The sequence below is a fragment of the Toxotes jaculatrix genome, chromosome 2 (assembly GCF_017976425.1).
Source record: "Toxotes jaculatrix isolate fToxJac2 chromosome 2, fToxJac2.pri, whole genome shotgun sequence".
NCBI classification, from domain to species: domain Eukaryota; kingdom Metazoa; phylum Chordata; class Actinopteri; family Toxotidae; genus Toxotes; species Toxotes jaculatrix.
In genome coordinates, this window is record NC_054395.1 from 14,595,021 (window position 1) to 14,616,431 (window position 21,411).

The 21,411-nt window shown below is 39.3% G+C and overlaps 1 protein-coding gene across 1 annotated transcript in view; it reads right to left on the reverse strand.

Moving 5' to 3' along the window:
* Nucleotides 1–18,993, reverse strand: part of cntn3a.1 (contactin 3a, tandem duplicate 1) — a 76,187-nt gene extending 57,194 nt beyond the window's left edge. The window contains exons 1-3 of the mRNA XM_041053254.1: nucleotides 18,960–18,993; nucleotides 10,891–11,034; nucleotides 2,936–3,068 (exon numbers count right to left, since the gene is read on the reverse strand). Coding sequence (XP_040909188.1) covers nucleotides 2,936–3,068; nucleotides 10,891–10,945 — 188 coding nt within the window. The 5' untranslated portion in view covers nucleotides 10,946–11,034; nucleotides 18,960–18,993. The remainder of the gene's footprint in view (nucleotides 1–2,935; nucleotides 3,069–10,890; nucleotides 11,035–18,959) is intronic.
* Nucleotides 18,994–21,411: the final 2,418 nt, after the last annotated feature.

The following is a 21,411-nucleotide window of genomic DNA, read 5'->3' on the forward strand; positions in this document are numbered from 1 at the left end:
ACATTTAATCAGTTCAGTAGGTTCTTGAAATTGTCTGCATTACACTCAGGCAAAGTTAGTGTGCAAATAGCACTTTCATTCTCAAACCAAATCACAGTCAAAGTGAAATAAAATGAGAAAAAAAAGAGCATAAACACAGACTAACAAGAAAAGTGACACTAGCAAAAGGAGGCTCAGGAGAAATAGCTTTTCATAGAAGGAATAAGGGACAATTAGTTTGAATGTTAGCTCCTTGGTCTTCATTAGATTTTCACAGCTCTCTGAGAAAAAGGGAGCTTGAGATTTTCTATTTCACCTTTCTTCCTTTTTCCATAGGAAAGATTTAGACAAAGAGAGTGGGAGGCAGGGTTGAAGATGGAAGGGAATGAGGAGACATATGCGGCCGAGTGGTTCTCAACGGCAGATTGGCTGATTAGATTGATTTAGTGATTTGGTGTTGCAGCTGGAACTGGTCCAAGAGCTCCAGATGAGACAAATCAAGGGGCCATGGTGACAACTTGGAGTGGGAGCTCTGCATGGCAGCGGTCGTTGGGTAGTCTTAGACAAATTAATTTGTCCTTGGCGCCCCTGAAATAGACCTGCCTACATTCACAGCAGTGAAGAGCCACTCAACATATGGTGTCCTGCTGCTGAACCTCAAAAAACCCTTTCAAAACTCATTTCTAAAGCTGGCACAAGTGACCTTTGTTGAAAAAGAAAATTGTCAAGACAATGACAACACTATGATGGGTGCTGACTGAACCAACAACACAGCAATATGTTCATCTGAATATCAGTCCCATCGTTTAAGGGGATAAAAAAAAAATCATATCATAACAGCTTGTGATCAATCTGAAAATCACTTCTTAATGTGATATATAAACTGCCACACTTGGTGACACTTGCTGTAATTAAAGAGTTAATTAAAGCCAAATTTGATTTGACATGGAGCTGGGCACACTCTCGGAACATGAACTGAGAAGGGCAAAAAAACGTATAGTTTTGAACTCGTGAATTGTTTTTCATTTTAAAAAATAGGACTATCCAGACAGTGGAATAGCAACTGATTGGTTAAGTATTCCAGCCGATCCAAGTGATAAGATCTTGTACATTCATTTCAATTTGTGCCCATTAGGCATAACACCAAGGATCTTCAAGCTACATTAACAGCTGAATATGCTGATGTTATGAGAGATCGTTTCAACCTATTACACATTAAATGCTTGGCTTTGCAATTTGCATTTAATTACACTGACAGGAGTACAACAGCTATGTGGCCCCATTTGATAGATTATGAATTAATAGCATATGTGCTTGATGCACTTTAAAGCAAATCATCGTTTGTCATTTGTTTTCATTTGTCATCATTTTAGCAGCTGAGGAGCTGGGCATCAATTTGATTCTAAGACAATGCCCGAGGGGCCCCTCAACCACACAGGGTCAGTGTACTGAACAAGGACAACGAACAGCTTCTGTATAAAGCAAGACCGCGACAGAAGGGACGGGCGGCGGGCATTGTGGGTAATTCGCTCATGAGCTGTCTGTATAAAGCAAGACCAGGCCAAGCGCCAACTGGGCCAGAAAACGTATGACAAAGTGTCTACATTTATATGCCATGATGCCAACACTTTCAAAAGATTTTTACCAAGGTTATGTAAACACGTACTCTCATGGAATTAGTGGGCTAAAGTCACCTCAACTTTCTTCCAAATAACGCATATGTCATTCATATTATAAATACAGGCCTATAATTCCTGCACGGTTTTGTTTTTCTGATAATCCTGGTCCCAGGATCACACTTACTCTGGCAGACACTGTGGCTCAAGCAGAGAGGAGCTTTTCAAAGCTACAGTTGATCAAGTCGTACCTGAGGTCAACCATGTGTCAGGAATGGCTCACTGGCCTCGCTGTCATCAGTATCAATCACTCAATATGGGAGCAGGTTTCATATGATGACATTATTGATGATTTTCCATCAAGGAAGGCCAGAAAGGTCAGGTTTTAGTTTTTGTTTGTTAGTTTTTTTTTTAATAGTGTTGTACTTAGATTTCCTTTAGTGTGTTTTCATTTGTGTGATGGATTTGTGCTATTCAGAATATTTATTCTATATTTTATTGGTATATTATTCTTTTATTTTCTTTATTATTCTAAAGTAATACAATTATATTTTTGTTATATTATATAGTTTTTATGTTATATTATTATTCTCTGCTGTTGTTATTTCTGATTATGTATATTTTTGCCACTTTTATGTATGTAGAGTATATTAATTTGAGTACTTTGGCAGGTGTTTATATGACTGTCTGTCTGTCTGTGGACAGATTTTGTCACACTGTGCAAACTGTGCAAGAGTCAATCATAAAACTGCAACACTGAAACACTACAAAGATCAGAATGAGGGCCATGTTTAAAGGTGGGTACGGTCCAACCCATGAGCACAGAGTACTTATATAATAATGTAGTATTGACTACTTAGTACTCATGGGTCAGGGCGTCATGTTGATGGGTGTCGTGGCTGGTTTGATCCTGTCACAAGATGCTCTCTCAATCTCTGTCAGGACAACAGCCCAGTATCGGTGCATGATCCTCTTGAGTAACTTGATCTTTTCAATAGTCACTGATACTGATGATGACAGGAAGCTCTCAAAGTGAATTCTACAGCAGATCAATGCCCATCTAACAGTGCAAATATATGAGAGACCAGCAACTAAACCAAATTAATTCATCATTCTCAAATTAACCATGACTGGCAGCTGAGCTAAGCACTGCAGGCAGTGAGCAGCAGTGAGCCGTGGGTTTCACAAATCCCCAGTTTTCCAAGGGCAACAGATCCAGTCTCACTTGGTTTTGAGTACAAATGTTGCACTTGAACTCTCTCTGTGGTATAACCTGAAGGTTCTGCACAACAAAAACCAAACAAAAATTGTGTGTGTAAAGCTATGCCTGCAAGTGTTACCTGTAGAAGGGCGGTGGATGTCCCTGGGCTTCACAGCTAAACACCACCTCTCTGCGATTCTCGCCAGGTTGAAGGGGAAACACCACGCTGCCGGGTTGTTTGGTGAACACGGGTCGCAGCAGGACTCCGCTTCCTGTGTGGGGAACCAACAAAACTATATTAGCTTTGATGCCCTGGTGAGCCTGAAAACCACTTTTAACGGGCAAGTGGGAAACAGTGCTGCACAAGAAAAGGCTGAATCACCATATCTTTGTTTGGCATGGATCCACATTTTTCATATTAGTTGTAAAAAGAAAAAAAAAAAAACTTGTGAGATCCCTGAGGTACTGCATCATCAGCTGGTAACCTTCATAAAATTTTAATGCAAACATCTGAATGTACAGTGGTTTGCCACTGTGCTTCAGCACAGTGGCAAACCCTTCAAAACCCTTCAAAGTTATCGCCACCTTCCCAAGGGATGTCATCCCATACAAAATCTGAAACAACAAACACTGGAGCAGTATGGGCTCATTTTAAATCGGCCCCTCATTTGAACCTACAAAATGGTGCCCTTTGCGAATCAGACAAAGAAAAAAGACTATCATTTTCAAAGTAATTTTCAAAATACTTGAGAGTGGGGTTGTTTTGTGTTTTTGTGTCTTGTGCTCTTTCAGCATAGTTTGGTTTTTGTTCCGAGGAAGTGGAACACAAATTGCTTTTATTTCAAATTTCACCCAAACTACCCATTATTATTTATAATGCAATCTTGCAATGATACAACAAATCACCAGTGCTGCTTGCAAATTGCTTTGAATTACCCTTTTACAGTGCAATTCACTGTGCATATATGCAGTGTGGTCACTGACTATTATCATAATTATTCATCAAGTGGTGTTCTGCAAAGAAAAAATGTGTAAATATACAATATATACAGCACAGCACATACAGCGTATAATAATTCTAAACTCCCTGCACGATGTAACATTGTTGATTCATTGTCTTTGTAAGAAGAAAGATATAGACAGCAGCGTGTTGTGCAGTCAAAGCCCACAGTGACCCATGGGGTAGTAAACATTTCACTGGAATTAAACATTTCTTTCTGTAATGGAAGGGGAATTCATTTGGATTTGACAGAACACATTTGCATTTCTGTAATGGTACAGAAGTGGGAAGATTCTAGGTAGGGTAACTAATTTGTATGACAGGCAGGTAGTCTTTTCAAGTCCCTGAAGCCCAGGGAGTACAGGTTTATCCTCAAGACTCAAAAATAACTCTCTGAGAGGGTGGGAATGTTTGACAAGGGACCTTGTACACTGATTGTTCCTCTCCACAAGGATAAAGCTCTCAGAAAGTTACACAGAATAAAAGGGCACCTAATTATAATCTTTGTTAGATGAAGCGTGTCCTTCAAAGCAGCGTTGAGAGATGATTGATTACCAGAAGACACTTCTTATACAAACATATTCAAACACAAATCCTCACACTTGTTGTATAGACAACTTTCCAGGATGATGAAGCCTGCAGTGAACATGAGAGCAATCACATTTCCTTCTTAAATTGATAAATGATTTCAGTTATCAAGTCACAAACATTTATATTCAGCATATTTTTTGAAAAAGGCATAAACTGGGGCTATTCAAAAGGCAACCCAAAACCTTATCCAGTCCAGTTAACCTGTTGTAATTTTCCACAAACATAACATTATAAAACTAGTAAAAAACCTTATGCTACTGGTAAGCTTGCATCAGTGTTTGTGTATTACTGTGAACATAATACAGAAAAAGTGTAAAATTGTGTATAATTCATTAATTATGCATAATTATGCCTGATATAGATATATGAGTGATTTACTTGTGTAATTTGTCCTCTCACTTATCGTGTTGTTGCTACGCTTAAAGCACAAACTACAGCAACAGAACAACTTGCATTTTCTCGACAACTGCCACCACAGGCAAACACCCTAAACGAACTGAACCATGTCTGTCAGTACATTTTTGAATAGCCTTGGTGTGGTGTATTGCACTCTTAATCAATCCCTAAGTGGACTGCATCACACAAACCTAACTCAATATTTAATTAACGGGAAATACATCAACATAGATATTTGGTTGCAGCCCGTACTCTCAGCTATGGCAGTGCTGAACTGACCTGATCTTTGGCAGCACCATGGCAACTGTTATTATAATGGTGAATAAGTGTCAGAATAATGAGAAGGGATTGAGCTCCAGGGGCTGCGCCTGGGGGCTCAGTTCAAACTGATGCAAACTCTCTGAAACTCTTTCGTTGCCCTAACGGGAATGAATGTAAGATGCGGTAGGGAAAGCTGAATAATTTTCCGGCTTGCTTTCTGGTAATCAAACATTGAGGTGCTAAACACAACAGCAGTGCAGCTCAGACCGAGAGGCACAAGCCAAAGACATTGAGGGATTTGTCTGTTAAGATTCTCAGTCATCCATGTCATGGTAATCCAAGAAGAGTTGAACTGAGGGCAACTGGATTCAACTCTTCTTGGATACACTGAAGGATTTATTATTTTTTCCCAGAAAAATCTAATTTTGGTTCTATACTTATTGGCCTGACCAGACCATGAATGCACACTAGAAATACGTCTGGCCAAGTGATGAAAGTTTACAATTTAAAATCAACACTGACAATAACAGTTGACAGATTGTTACCCCTTTTAAGATCTAAAAAGGAGTCAAGAAATCATGTTGAAACCAGGATGTCAAAATCAGATTGCAGGTCCGACCTCGAGCACCCCAAAGCACAGAAAGTAAAATGATGAAAAAGTGCTCTATCAGAGAAGTGCACTGATCCAGAATCCTAACAGGAAGTTGACTGCACAATGCCGCAGGACAGAGATGGAGGTCATTATGGAAGGATATTTTTAAAAAAAAAAGGCCGCTTCCACTCATATCTGTCACCTGCTGCCAGATGGCGATATGTGCAGCCATTTTCGAAGGCTCCTCAGACAACACAAGACTCAGCATCGAAGCACAAGTGGAAGGCAGAGGGAGCTGTTTTGGAGGCTGAAATAAAAACTAATCTCAAATTCAATACTAGCTGACAGCAAATGAATTCCTCCAGCTTACCTCAGCATGAATAAACAGGCACATGGGGAGTCAGCTGTGGGGGAGGTATCGGTCGTTTGTGAGGTCCCAAATCCATTCGTTTCAGCTCAGGGTTTTATGCATCAAATAAAAAAAGCCAATCTTGCTTTTTAAAGCATCTTTCCCCTCTGTTCAGGCCGATAAGGTACACCTTTAAGGTCTCTCATTCAGGGGCAGCAAATGTTACTCCAGAGCATGAGGAAGCTTTGGGTTGTTTCGAGCAACATATAGATTGGATCACATCTCGTCTAAATGTTTAAAATATCTGTGGGACTTCTTTCTCAAGGTCTTTGAAAAACATGGAACTGTAAATAATACAACTATTAATAATTTAAGATTTCACCTTTAAACTCATGAAAAAGCAAGAATTGTGAATGGGGGTGGCCACATTCTCGTGATACGAATACTATAGATGTAGAAAGAAGACATATTAGAAACCCATAAAAAAATAGCGTCAATCTTATACAATACTGTGGCGATAAGCTTGTGTGTATTGTACTGTACAGAAGACTCTTGTTAATTAAGTTAATTACAATTTCAGTGACACAGTCTGTCAGGGGAGGAATGCGGCCAACACATTTCCAAACAATATCTAGCTATGTCACACCATTTTCTTGCTAATCAAAGCCAGCACAACTGAAATTCAATAATACTCCTTGTATTGAGGGTATCCAATGCCATGTTCACTGGGGAAACACAGAAATTGATTAGGTCCAACTCCATATGTGGGAAAGGCAAATTAAAGCTATTTTTTGTTGCTGCTCTCTCTATTGAATGTCTACATAAACCCAGGAACATACTGCTTCTGAGAATGCCATTTGTCATCTAATTGTAGTAATATCCCTTTCTTTTCCTCCTCAAGATTGGTTAGAAGGTTATTTGTCACTTACCAGCTGCTGTGGTACACACTAATGGAAGCATTCATCATGGTATAAAACTGTACCATAATGTTTCCAACCATAGTAACTTGCAGAATGCCTAATTTGACCATTAGTGGTTTTCATTTTCTGACAAAGCAGCGAACAAGAGTGGCTTCTTGTACAGTGCAAATAATGTAAATGTAAATGTAACATAAACCACATAAATACTGTTAATAAGACTTTTTTTTAAATCTAAAATGTCATGTTTATTTTGTTTACCATGATGCACACTTGTTGTTTCAGTCTTTTCTTAGAAATAAAAATCTGATGGTGACTGTTAAGGATATAATTACTGTCGCATTTATGCTACTACGTAAGATAATACAGGTAAAATCTTCAGGTTAATGTAAAGTAATGTTATCAGACTCATCAGAAGACAGTGATAGTGAAATATTCCAGTGAAAGCAGCAGGCACAGTGCAGTGCTCCAGGCCACTGGATGTATCCTGTCAAAATATATATTGCTGTTGAATTGATAGTGATGCATTTACAAGAAATAATACACAGTGCAGATTAATTATTATGAGTCTATAATTAACCCTACACTGCAAACACATTTAAATTGGATGATTTTTCATTCCTAGATGAAGTGAAAATAGAGCCAGCCAAGGGAGGAAGAATCACTGGGGAATATTCCACATCTTCACATATACAGAACTTCAAAGATGCAATAAAATCCTTGCTTAAGGATTCCTAAAAGGCTTTGCCATGTTCTGATGAATCAATGAAGTAAGTCAATATTTGAAACTCCAGTCATCCCTGGGAAGCACACATGGGGATACAAAGCAAAGTAAAAGTAGTTCTAGGAGATTATAATGCTGGCCAGAAGCAGCCCTTCATTTTCACTCACTATGATCACTATGAACCTGCTTTGCATGAACAGGGGTGGGCATAAAATTGTACATTTTGTCTTGTAAGGTTTTATTTGGGTTGACCGCTGGCTGTGTCATATTAAAGGATAGGCTCACATTGTCTATATTAAGTGTGTCCTAAACCAATACTTCTACATTTGTGTGTGTGTGTGTGTGTATGCGTGTGTGTATGCTTTTTTTTTTTTTTTGGTTACTATAATCATTCATCATATTCAAACTGGCTGTGAAGAGAATACCTCCAAATACTGTTTCCATATTTATGTGGGCACATGCACAGCACTCTTTCTGTATAACAACCAGTATCTTCCTTGTTAGTCTTTTCAGTAACAAAAAAAGGGAACTTTGCCCTAAAACTTCCAAAGCTTGGGAAGACTCAGACTTGATCTGATCAATTCATACTACTGAAGCCGTAACCTAGCATCAAAACTCAAAATGCATTTTTCCTCAGAATGACAATTTTCAATCACTTACACTGAAATGCTGGTAATCTGTATATGAACATGTCAGGATCTCATTAAGATAGACTTTGTTGGCTTTAACCAAATCCTGTATTGTTATTTATCGTAACTGTCACACATTGGCACAGTTCTTGTATGACTGCTGTGCCAAGCCACTCCAGTGGCTAAATGAAAACTCATTTCAGCTTTGTTGAATACTTAGTTCTGATTGGCCAGTAAACACAGTCTGAGGTGAGTGATTTCTCAACACTAGAAATTTAATCATATCACTTCACTTTAAACAAGTCCCGGATATTTTTTTTTTTAATTTTTCATCAAATTAAACATCAACACCTTGTGCCAAAATTGCATTACTGCTTTAAAACTGTAGACACCCACTCACTAAGGGAGATTATTCTGATGTCTATTATGAATGATTCTCTAAGCAAAAAACATTTGATTGCTGGTTAGAGCCTCAACAGCAATCTTACTGGATGTGTTTACATTTCTGTTTCCAGTGCTGCTAAATTGTAGCCCTTCAATGCCAGCTACAGATGTTTCTATGATTGCACTACTGCCAACTATTTTTGCGCTTGTAGTGAAATGTTGGAAAATTAATATTTTGCATCAAATAATTTATGTTTGTGGCAAGTGGCTGTGTAGTAAGAGGGAATATGCACCAGCAGGTTTCACAGCTGGGTCTTTATTTTCGTTCCCCATGCTTATTTTTTCCTAAGAATCGGAACGCTGTACATAATCTCTTTGATATATTTCAGTGTTTTTTAATATTATAGTGTGTTGAATAGAATATGGATAGAAATTTCACCTCCTCTATCCAGTCATTACAGATAATGAGTGACTTCAGAAGAAAAAAAATGTTAAAACACATCTTTATGAACATGCTCTACCAATGATAAAACCCCCTGTGCCTGATGAAAACTGTTGATCCTGAGCTGTAAGGGGCTTGCAGTGTGAAGGTTAGCTGTATCTGTGTTGGGCAAACCACATCTAACCCTACTTCAGCATCTCCCTTTTGCTCCCTTGCACTCTCTCACTCATGCACACAAATAACTGTACAGTATATGGACCTGCCTCAGGCCAGTCAGACCCTTGGGGAAGAATGGGCGGGGGGGGGGGGGTTGCTGTTTAACTCCAGATGAACTCGCTATGGGAATGACTTCCCCTTGGCCCCATTGCTCTCCCACAAAGCCGATGCCTACTGTCTTAAGAAAAATACTTCCAAGTCTGGATAAATAACCTACCAAGCAGCACCTATGAAACACCCTCACACTGTGCTTCTTCTACTCAGTATTGTACGTCTGCATACTAACATGCTTATCATGTCTTTCTCAGAACACAGAGGCTTTGGAGGTCTATCGTTATATTGCGCCATACTTGTCTTGCAAGCAGAGCATATGTAATGTAAGCCCTTACTGAATATTAATGCTCAGTTACTCTGTGTTACCAACTGTGAGTGTGAGCCTCAAGAGTGAGGCAAGGGCTGTGCAACACAATGCTTTTCAGAAACGATTTGCCCTCTGCTCCTTTGTTAAGCACTAATTTGCTTTGAATAAAAAACTCTGAATGTGGTTTCTGCACCTCATGATTGCAAGAGTAAATTTTGTGGCTGGGATCTAGTGCGTGGCACAGACCGCAGACTTGAACTGACTCCCTGAAACAGTTTTTCTGAGATCAAAACCCTGTCAGGTTCATGGCAGAATTTCTACCAATGTCGAAGACGCTCACTTGTCTGTATATTTAACAGAATGCCTAAGTAGGACATAATAAGTGATCCAGACTCGGGGTGTAGATCCTAATCCCATAGTGAGTCACAGTTCCCTGAGGAAAGCCTCATTAGACATCCACCGATGTGTATTGGATTTAGTGATAAGTGGTGCTAATTGCCATGTAGGCAAATATAGGTGCCGGCATGCTGTTGTGCTTTTGAAAAGAGACGCGCATGCACAAAAGAGTACACACAGTCACAAACACGCACGCACACTAATTATTTCAGGTCCCAGCTGCGAGGAGGGGCTGCTGATTTGGAGCAAGGCAACATGAAAGATTACTCATTCCTCAAGATACTGCGCTCATGCAACAAAGCCCTTATTCATCTTGTTCTCAGCTCCAGACTCTGACATTCTGAAGAGAACTAGCATTTGACCCCGAACATTTTATAAGAGAGGACAATTAGGTCTCTCATTAAAGGCAAGATCAATGACAAGATGTCTGTACTACTACCAGTGCAATCTCAATTAGGGTAACAATTGAGGTGCTCTTTAAAATGAATGACTACACATTCAATTGCTAGATAGGGCCTGTCTTTCAGAGATAGAAACCTGGCTTATTCTTTTCCAACAGAATTCACTGCCTGGAAATAAAGAGATAGCTACAATGCTCAGCTGAAAGAATTTTGATTTGCTGCCTTGAGCTGCCAATGAAAAGACAACAACATGAATCTTTCCTACCATTTGTAAAACTGGTGGGTGCTCTTTGCCATAAAAACCTTTTACTTTTCCATTTGACTTTTAAGCGCCATCTGTTCTGTACGCCAAGGCGCCATAACAGAAAATCTATAAATAACAATTCATAGCCCCTATGCTAACCACATAAAAAAGTGCATGTTTTGGAGGCTTACCTGTCAGACACTCCACCAATGACAGCAGCAGTACAAGTTTCCATAGCAACTCCATTTTAATGGTCTCAGGTCAATACAAGCTCACATCCAATCACAGGTGTGTGGAATCCTGGCTTTGTCCTTTCCAGCACTTTCAATGTTCATCTGTCAAATGGAAAGAAAATGAGGGGGGAAGCCATTAAACATCCACACACAGTAACTGTCCATGTTTGCTGGGCAGTGACTTTTAGGATATAACACAAGAGCATGGTAAAACAAATATCAATCATATCCTGAAAACCAAAAAAAAAAACCAAAACCTTAGTTAATAACATTTAGTCTCTGTAAACAGTTTACAGGTCTGAGTGACATTTAATAGCAGGTCTATTTTGAATTGCAGATACTGTTATAGCATGGGTCTAATGTATCTGTGAGAATAATCAAGGAACTGCTCCGTCTTGATTTGCCCAACCAAAGCACTTACAAAACACTCATGCTGTACAGTGTGATTCGGTGTTCTTAACATTATATAATAGGGATCATGTCTGCAAGAGATACATAAAAGGATTGCTTGCTTGTACTCAAACCTGCTGAGACAAAACAAAAAGCAAGCTGGTTGTCAGACACATCCCTCGCATGTAATAAAGCACTGTCCTGGCTCCTCGAATTCGTCTGAGCTGGGGGGATTATGTATTTCTGACATAAAGAGCTGACTGTACGCAGCACAAAACCATTTTCAGTCCCCCAGGAGACTCACACAATTGATTTTCTCAAGGACTAAACCGTAATTTATCCCCGCTTAGACTCAAATGAGGTCTCAAAAAAAGTTGTGACATCATAATGAGACGTATTCGTGTCACTGATAAACGGTGATGTATTTATTTGTCTAAATACTCAAACGCCGCCAACATGTTGATAGCTAAAGACATTTTCTGATAAAGCAGCAGATAAATGTTGGAGTACGATTGGCTGGTTATGGAGTGAAAAAGGGTGAGGGGAGGAAATTAACCATTGTCTTTGCTCAAACTGCCTCTAACTGGTACTTTTAACTGACTGATGGCACAGTTTCCTCTGACTATACACCACCAGCATGCTGAAATAAATGAGAGGAAAAATTAATAAGAACATACAGTATAGTCTATCAAGAGGCAAGTGCCAAAAAAGCGGAGACAACTGAATGATTACAGTTTCACACTTTCCCAGTTATCTGTATGCCTCTTATCTTTGCACTACTGAAAGGCATGACAGAGCATACTGATGCTTATGTGAATACATCAGCTGCGTCCCTGACACATTCGCCTACACTACTCTTCCTTCTGCGTGTACTAAACCATTAAAGGCAACACTTTTTCCCTATAAATCTCATTATGGAGATTGGGTTTAGAGTGTCATCTTAGTTCCAACTTATCTTGCAGTTATTAGGATGCAAATGTCATGAGTAAATGTTGGCTTTTAATAATAAAACAGAGAGACTTCAAATCCCTTCTTGTGCTCCTGGATATTTTTGGAGTGCTCCTCCTTTGAGGGAATAATTGTGAGAGATGCGCTGAATAAATTACTTCACACAATGCCTTTAAAAGACAAAAGAAGAGCCTAGGAATTCAGCAAAACTTTATACTCCAACTTATAATCCACACCTATGCCATGTTATTTAAATGTTTGGACAACCTCTAACATGTATATGCTGAATTAAATAGACAAACTACCAAGTTTTATTTTGGCCATCAACGTAAATACGTGTCACCTCACGCTGCAGATTGAACTGTCGTTGCAATTTAGCACCCTTACACTTGTGACAAATGATTACTGTTTTCAAAACCCGTTCAAGTAATTGTTTTGTCAGCCATGTAAATGTTTGACACTCATGTCATCTAAAATTAAGTTATCCTGTCTTTACAGCACCACATGCCCACATAACCAGAACGTGTGAACTACCGAGAGATCTCATTCATAAAAGCAGGTATCTGTTGGCCTCTAACAGCAATCTATTGATCTCTATTACTCACAAGCCCTGAGACACGAGACATCAGACAGCGGGGTTAGTGGGTGAGGGATAAAAGACAGCCTTTTGATCCAAAGAAGCTCAGCACTAAGATGATGGCTAGGGGAGTGCCCATGCAGTATTTGACTTCCTCTTCAGTACAAATTCATTACCCCTGTGACCTTAAGTGGTAGTGACAAGGCCAAAGACGGACTTTCATCCCAAATTGATTCCCTCATTTGTTTGCTGTATGAGGTGAAAGTTAATGATAGGGAAGGCTTTCAAAAACTTTCCCTTTCAAGTTTCTACCCTCTTTCATGTCTCTGGAAAAAGCCAGCGGTTGAAAAATGGAATATGACCGAGGCTGGAGCGACAGTCCCGGTCTAAACTAAACTGAATATCCTGACCCAATTTGTGTAAACCCCTCTGCATTTAAATGTAACACCTCACTGATGAATTCAGCCTCTCATTTCACAAATACAGATGATTTAGTGCACTAAGTTGCACAGATTTACAAACTTTCCCTGTCTTTCCCTCTGTCTGGGTAATGATTTAACCACTGCTGACCTTGTGATGGCCATGTTGCATACAGCATTATCCCTGTCAAGTGGCTCATATTCCTAACTACGAAACTGGCATTTCAGCTCAAGTACTTCTACAAGCTGGGTGATTGATGTTGGGAGATCAAAATATTTTAATTAGAAGCAAGTCATGATGAGGAGAGGAGCTCTGCAAAATGTCAGGTGCAGCTCAGAGATGGTGTTTCTGACTTCATGATCTGTGGGTAGAATTTTCCATAAATATTTCCAGTTTGAAAGAATAATGTGTAAAATGCTCAAAATGTCACATTATCATAATAACCAACATCTCAGATGTCTAGTCTTAAGTAAAGACATCAATATTACAGCACTTTTATTCCTTTGAGGCTTAATCAACAAATATTTTGATTATAAATTAAAATGATATAAACAGCAGCCAAAATACCAAGCATCTGCTGACTCAGGCTTTGCTACTTTTCTCTGTTTTATTTAATTCTAAACTGAATATCTTTATGTCTTCGACTGCTGGTCAGACAAAACAAGCAAGGTTACTTGCGCCTCAGGAAATCGTGATGTGAATTTTTCATGATTTTCTAACATTTTATCCTTTTTTCCTTATGGTGGGCACTGTATGTCAGAGATGTACAGTAATCTACAGCTGCAGTTATTTTTTCATGTAATCACTTGGTCTATAAAACATCAGAAAACAGCAAAAAGGTGATGCCATCAAATATCTATATCGCTGACCAACAATATAAAAGCCAAACATATTCAATTTACTGTCATGTAGCGGAAAATCAACACGTGTAACAAGCTGAAAACAACAAATGTTTGGCATTTGTGTTTGGGAAAAAAAAAAAAAACTTAAACGATTAATCAAAATAGTTGCTGAGTTGAACTAATTGATTAATCGACAGATCGTTGCAGCTCTAGTTCATTCCCTAGTGTAGTAGTCCTAGAACGTCGTCTAATCACATGGAATCAGTGCCATGTATTGCAACAGCAGAACGCTTGGACGTGAAACTGAGCACTTCATTTTATTTGACTTTTGAGGAAATGCAGCTGCTTTGAGGGAGGCTTCAGATTTATGGTGACAAAGCGCTCCTCCAAATTTCAGCGTCGTCAAAGTGACACTTCTGTTCCTCTTCTTCTCTGACAGCGCCAGCTGGAGTTGATACACCGCGGATTTTAGTTCAGTCAGCCACAAAAGCTGACAGTGATGGCAGTTGATTCAACCCTCTCCGCTACACCCGATCTCTCCGCTGCCATCAATTTTTCAGGGCTCAAAAATGTATTAATAGAAGGGTACTCCTGGTCCCTCTGGTTGAAGAGTCCAGATGAAGATAAAATTCACACTAAAATGCATGAGCAGCCCACACACACTCACACACACACACCCCCACCCCCCCCCCCACCCCCAACCCGAGCTCTGAATCATGAATGAGACCAGACTCCCACACTCCGCAGGAACGAGGCGAGACCAGGAAAAATGGCATACAATGCTGCATCTTTAATCACCTGAGCTGTGACTTCACTTGATCTGCAGACACCAGCTCGATCAGTGTTTTCCTGCATGTGAGGCTCATCTCACGGCTCTGAGTGCCTCCAGTCATCTAAAATTCATTTTCTGGTGGTGCTCGAGTTGAGACTAGTAGTAGTAGGGAACGTGAAATTTCTTCCTTATCCCACATACTTTGATTCCCCGCACACATGAATCAAAGTTTTACCAAGCAGAAGAGTGGCACTGATAATGATCAGGTTCTTATCAGATGATTTTATTTTATAGCTATAGGTTTTTTTTTTAATATTCAACTATTAAACCATATATACTCTACACAGTTGTAAGACAGCAATAAAATTTTCTTATGTTGTTTTCTGGATGGTGGTGAATAGTTATACTGTAGCCAAGACTATACTGTCTTTGAAGGTTTACAAATTTTGCAAATATTCTTCCTTTTCATCACAGAAGTGACATGGTTGTTCCTATGAGTTGAGTAGGTGTCATATCTGTTGGATCCATAAAACATATTTGTAGCCTCCTGCACAATTTTAAGATGAAAAGGTTGACTGTACTTTCAAAGGTATTTTGAAGGTGCTTACTTTTGCTTGTAACGACTGTAAACATTGAAGTCAAGGGTACTTTTCAAGTTCCACAGAGATGAAAAAGTCAAAAAAAAAAAAAAAAACTTAACTTCCCCAGCCAACCTTGCTCTTCAAGAATCTATGCGGCTATAACCAATAAGCTCAAAACTTTTGAGCTAGTGCTTTTATACGTGCCAACCCATTTTTTTTTTCCTTTCCTCACAAATGGCACACCGCGGGAGTTACGGAAGTGCCAACGTATTCCCCAGCCAAGATTCTACTTCAAATAGTGGCACAAGACAAAGAGACTAATGGTGTTTTGATCTAAGCACACAAGCCGCAGGCATGACATAACACATGCCAGCTTCTTCATTTCTCCAGACCGCACCAGGGGCACTCATCGAAACACTCATCCCATTCTCCCCTGTGACAAGACCAACTGAGAGTGCTGAAAGGTTCTTCCTGCTTACGCGCATGCTCCAAGTTTTAATATAACGAGCATGGTATATGGTATATGGCAATAATTTACGCACCATTATAGATCCATGCATCAAAATTCAGCTAGAAAGTTTCTGTACATTCATTATTTATCCATTAATGACTGAATGGTTAAACCTCAAGCAATGCACTCATTGTACGTACCCTAAAATAACTGAGAGCTAAAGGTGAACTGATAAATGGTTGTGAAGGTTTTTTTTATTTATTTATTTTTTATTATTATTAGAAATAACCTAAATGTGATTGGAGTGGCCTAGATTTTAATCACTCTAATTGGGCACCTGCAGCAAGCACACTGTGTATTTGTCTTAGAACCGATGCTAGCTCTGACTAATTCCCTTTTTATTTTTTATTTTTTCAGGCAAAAATGGTTGACGATGCCAGTGCACCTGCCTTTACTGAGGTAGTAATTAAGGATTCCATTAGGATTTAAGAGCCTGCCAGTTAATACTTCCTTAAATACATAGATTTAGGGGTTTTGTGGAGAACTGGTTGAACTCAGTCGTTAACATGGGAGGTAATTTTATGCAAACTGTTATTACTGTAAGGAATGAAAGATCCTCTTACAGACAAGAAAAAAAAAGCCTAAGTGACTGTGAGCACCAAGGCTTAAGGCATCTACATAAACTGAAAGCAAGGTGATAAAAAATCTGAAGGACTGTACTGTATGGTAAAAACAGATTAATTCTGGCCCAGTTCAAAAGTGTATAATATATACAGTTTATGGTGCAACATTATACTACATTGTTTTGGCAGTTATTACACAAGAAGTTAACGTATTGTCCTGATCTGCAGTGATAATCAAAATTCAGCTTTTGGAATAGCAAGTATAATGAAATATGTTTATTACTTTTACTTCTGCGTTTTCTGAGCTGTCCCCAGAGACATGCAGCTGTGATGTCCACCAACACCACATTCCAAAACTGCATTTTTTTGTATAACAAACCTCATTTTGTCATTTTTTTCCCCAATGTATATGCACTGAATACTCAATACACACTGAGAATCAGTACATAATGTGCAAGTCAAAACAGAGATGTAGACAGTAACGATTCCGTGGTACTTTGTCATTTAAAATTTCAACATTTCACAAGAAACATAAAATATGTAAAATAATGTGCACAGTAGCGTATTACAAATATATATCACAGACATTTTGTGAGGAGAGGGAGTCATTTTACATGATATTTCTCTGTTGCCAACAGAAAATTGTGTTTATGGATGGACACGTCTCTGAGGACGCCACTGACTCAAAAAGAGGAGGAGGTTGGAACATGAACTTTAGAGTTCCCCACTGAGCGCTGTCGGTGTGCATGACAAAATGCAAAAACAGCTCAAGAAGCAAAATACTGTAATTTTTTTGAGGCAGAGGAAATTATCTGCATTCTGATTAGTACAAATCAGGGATGTCAACTTTAAACACTTTAGAGCAACAGGTAAACATATGATCCACATGGTTTTGCATTGCTGCTGTTCGGCTAACATACTGTGTAGAATTACTGGGAAAAGTCACATAGACATATTGTAGAATATAGTAGGCTCCTTCAAACTATGTCCAGCTGTACGTCAATTTGAATAAAAGATAAACATTAAATAGCTTAATCTTGTAGGTAAAATGTTGGCGGTCAGCTACATCCCTGTTTTTGAACATAAAGAGAAAGACGAACACGCAGAGACATAAAACTGGAACAGATTCCTAAAGAAATCACGTGGATCAGCCTACTACCCAACACTCATCTGATGTGTTAAAACGCTCAAACGCAAGGTCTTGTACTCATCTTTACGCACATAATTCTGCCTGCATCTACCCTTCTTCAGTGTATGTGCTGTTTTCCCAGTTCTCATGCAGACCAGGCTCCACTCAGTGGGGTACTATGAACTTCATGTTCCACCCTCCTCCTCTTTCTGTGCCAGTGACATCACCAGAAACGTGTCCAGCCATAAACACACTTCCCAAAGGAGATGTGTAGTAGCTCTACTATTCCAGCCACTTGAACGCAAAAGGTAAGAGGAGTAACTGCACTCCAGAGCAGTGTTTAGTGGAGGGAATTAAACCTTAGCTTTGGTTAGTAACAGTTATGCCCAAAGAACATCCAGCTGGCACACTGTCAACATGAAACTAAAGACAAGTGCTTACAACACTGAGATTTCCCTGCAAATAGAAGGGGGGCAAATGAGGCAAAATGTAAACACTTTTCCACAGGGAAGAATTAACTGTCAAAAGAACCACATCTAATTCCTGAGCCACATCTAATTTACTTAATGGCAGAATCAGTGTGTGCAGGGCAGCTCCCTCTCACACATATGGACACTTGATTTCATGAGAATAACTGCTTCCAATGGAGTCGCACGCTAAAGGACTTTGGACAATCTGAACGGCAATCAGGCGGGGAGCTCGGTGCAATCAAAGACAGTGAGTGATGATGTGACTGGACTGCGTCCAATCCCCTGTTGATCACTGAGGACAAATGAGTTCCGCCAGAGGTTTTAAATGAGCAAAGAATTGATATGTGGATTTGGGTTCTCTTACAGAAAGAATGCATGGGACAAGTGATGGCCATGGTAATTAGAGGACATAGAGAATGTTATTATCTCGAATGTAGAGACTGAACAACTCAAGTGGGAACTGGGCAAGTGTGATTTCAATTTTTCTAATTGATGTATCGCCAGAAAGGCATGAACACAAATGTGTGCCTTGACATGTGCAATAACACGCTGGGCATTTAATATCTGTGTGCTGTCTACAGTTGCCTATGAGAGAAAAAAAACATAAGCATAGTCTAAAAACCCAGAACATGACAGCCTACGTGCTTGTATTTTTCAGCGAACGTTTAAAATATTGGATTTTAGTGGGGGTTTTTTTTTTTAAGTTTGTGTTGACTGACAGCCCGGTGGTCGCTCTGACCAAACATAAGCAATAATAGGCTAGGAATAATAATATGTTTGACTTACACCGAATAAAGATAAAGAAAATAGTTGTAATTAGTTACCTGAGTAGGTCCCCTGCGGTGTTTGTTGGTGTTTATCCCTTCTCGGATATCCATGTTACACCGCGCATCTCCTCACTCCTTCAGCCCAGTAGCTCCCAGCATCGAGTCGACGGCGACAGTTAAGTTCGGCCCCCCCTCCCCAACTGCGGATATACGTTCCCGTAGAAATGGACCCAAACTCTCCTCTCGCCTCTAAACCCCCTCTTAGCGCTGGCTACCCTGACCGGCTAGCGTTCACTTTTTCCACCCTCAGTCCGTTCGCTGTTTTCAGAGTCGGGGTAGTCGCTAGCAGCCCGGTGCTCCGCTCCCCACACACTCCGGTCTTCATTCAGGGTACCCTGGCCGTCCGGCTAGCACCGCTGCCGGGCTGATACGAACCGAACCCGCGACGGCGGCTTCTAACCCGGAGTTGAGCGGTGTTCTTTTTTTTCTTTTTTTTTTTTTCACTGTGTGAAATTCATTCTGGGAGCAGAAAGTGTTCACGCTCTGGTGGACGTCCGTGTTCAGTGTGAGCGTCCGGCACGTCCACAGGATGAGCACTGTAGCCTGCGCGCGCGGCGGCAGTGGCACATGGGACATCAGAGGTGGATATACAGTAGTTTTATTTATTTATTTATTTATTTATTTATTTACACGCTCCAGGTTCACACCGCCTCCTCGTCGTCGTCCTGTCCTCAAAATGACACGAGGACTCACGAGCCTGTAAATGATCTTGCTTATCTGAAGATGCTGTTTATTTATTTATTTTTTTATTTGTTTGTTTATTCATATATTTAGTTGCTTCCGGGTACTAAGGAATAAAACCAAAAATTAAACACGTTTCACCTTCTTTGGAAGAATTGTAGGTATTTGGATGCTTTAATTTATGTCAAAGTGGTAATACCACAGAATCAACTTCAGAAAAGAACGAAGAAAAAAGAAAAGAAAGAAAGAAAAAAGTGAAGTAGGCTATTAAGACTATTATCAGGAAGATCTATTGGCAGTATCAAAAGTATTCATTATGCACTGGGCCTTGTGTATTATTGATTTATTACTACTGATGCATTAAAGTGCAGCATTTTAATGGGGGGTTATGGCAGAGCAAATTCTAACTACTTATTGTAATGTTTGATGGTTTAATCAATAATGATGCATCATATTTCATAAATGATCACATAGTACACACTTAAATTCGTAAAGCCCCCTCCACACCCACTCCACAAACACAGGTGTTTTCTCTTATGTTGCCTAAGGAGAGCTCTTCTCTGTAGAGTGCTGGAATGAAAAAACTGTGCCTGACTGACATCTCCCTCACCCTTCTGTTGATTTTGTTGTTTTGTTGTACCTGTTAGGGTGGGGCTGCTGTCAACGTACACAGAGTGGGGAAAAATAATGCAGGATGAACACTTTGAAGTAACTATATCATTGTTACAGAATCAGCAGTAGCCTGTGTACAGTACAGTCATGTCAAACCTGTGTGCTGGGTCCTGTATGTTCATTACAGTGATGGAAAGTAACTAAGTACATTTACTCAAGAACTGTATGAGGTACTTGTACCTTACTTATTATTATAGAATTTCAATTTAATGTTCAATTTAATAATTTTTAAGTATTAATATTGTAATAATGTAAAATATCACAATATAAACACCAGAAATGTAAGGTATAATTTTGCATAATTATTTAATGACATGATGAATTTTAGTATATTTTGCTTTTAATGCATCTGTACTTTTCCTTAAGAACATTTTCAAACACAGAACTATTACTTAGAAATGTATATTCTAAATTATGGTACTACTACCTCTTAAGTAAAGGATGTGAGTGCTTCTTCCACAACTGGTTCATTGTATCCCAGTTAGTGGGGTTTAACGTGTGGCCATGTTGCAGCCAGACTGTGCAAGATATTTTACTGTTTTTGTGTATTTAAATTATTCCCAAACACAACTGGAGTTTGGTAAAGATGATGTTGCCTCTTTGGAGCTCTTTGTCTCCGTTTGCTTTAAAAAGTTAAAAGTTAAAAAAAAAAAAAAAAAAAAAAAAAAAAAAAAAAACACAAAAAAATGATGATTAAGGTATTCCACCTTCAATAACCTAACGCTGTAGCAGCACTTGTAACTGTGATAAAATTATTCATAGTGGCAGCGATTTTTAATGAGGTTTTAACATTACTTGCCCCCCCTCCCTACCCAACCCCTGCATGTGGCATTGCAAATTACCACCAAATTAAATCGAGAAACAAAACAATCAGAGCTCTGTCCAGAGTAACACATCCTTGTCAGTTGATATGAGTTATGAATGTAAGATCATGGACTTGTTTCTCATCATCTACACAAAACAGGAGAGATTGCCAGCTGATGACGTTTAAACAGTCAGAACTTGTTATATGCACTATGCCTCTGGCTCATAATCCACTCATAATGTTGAGTGGGATTTAAGAGAATCTACTTCTGTTTGAGCCAATGGGAGAGTG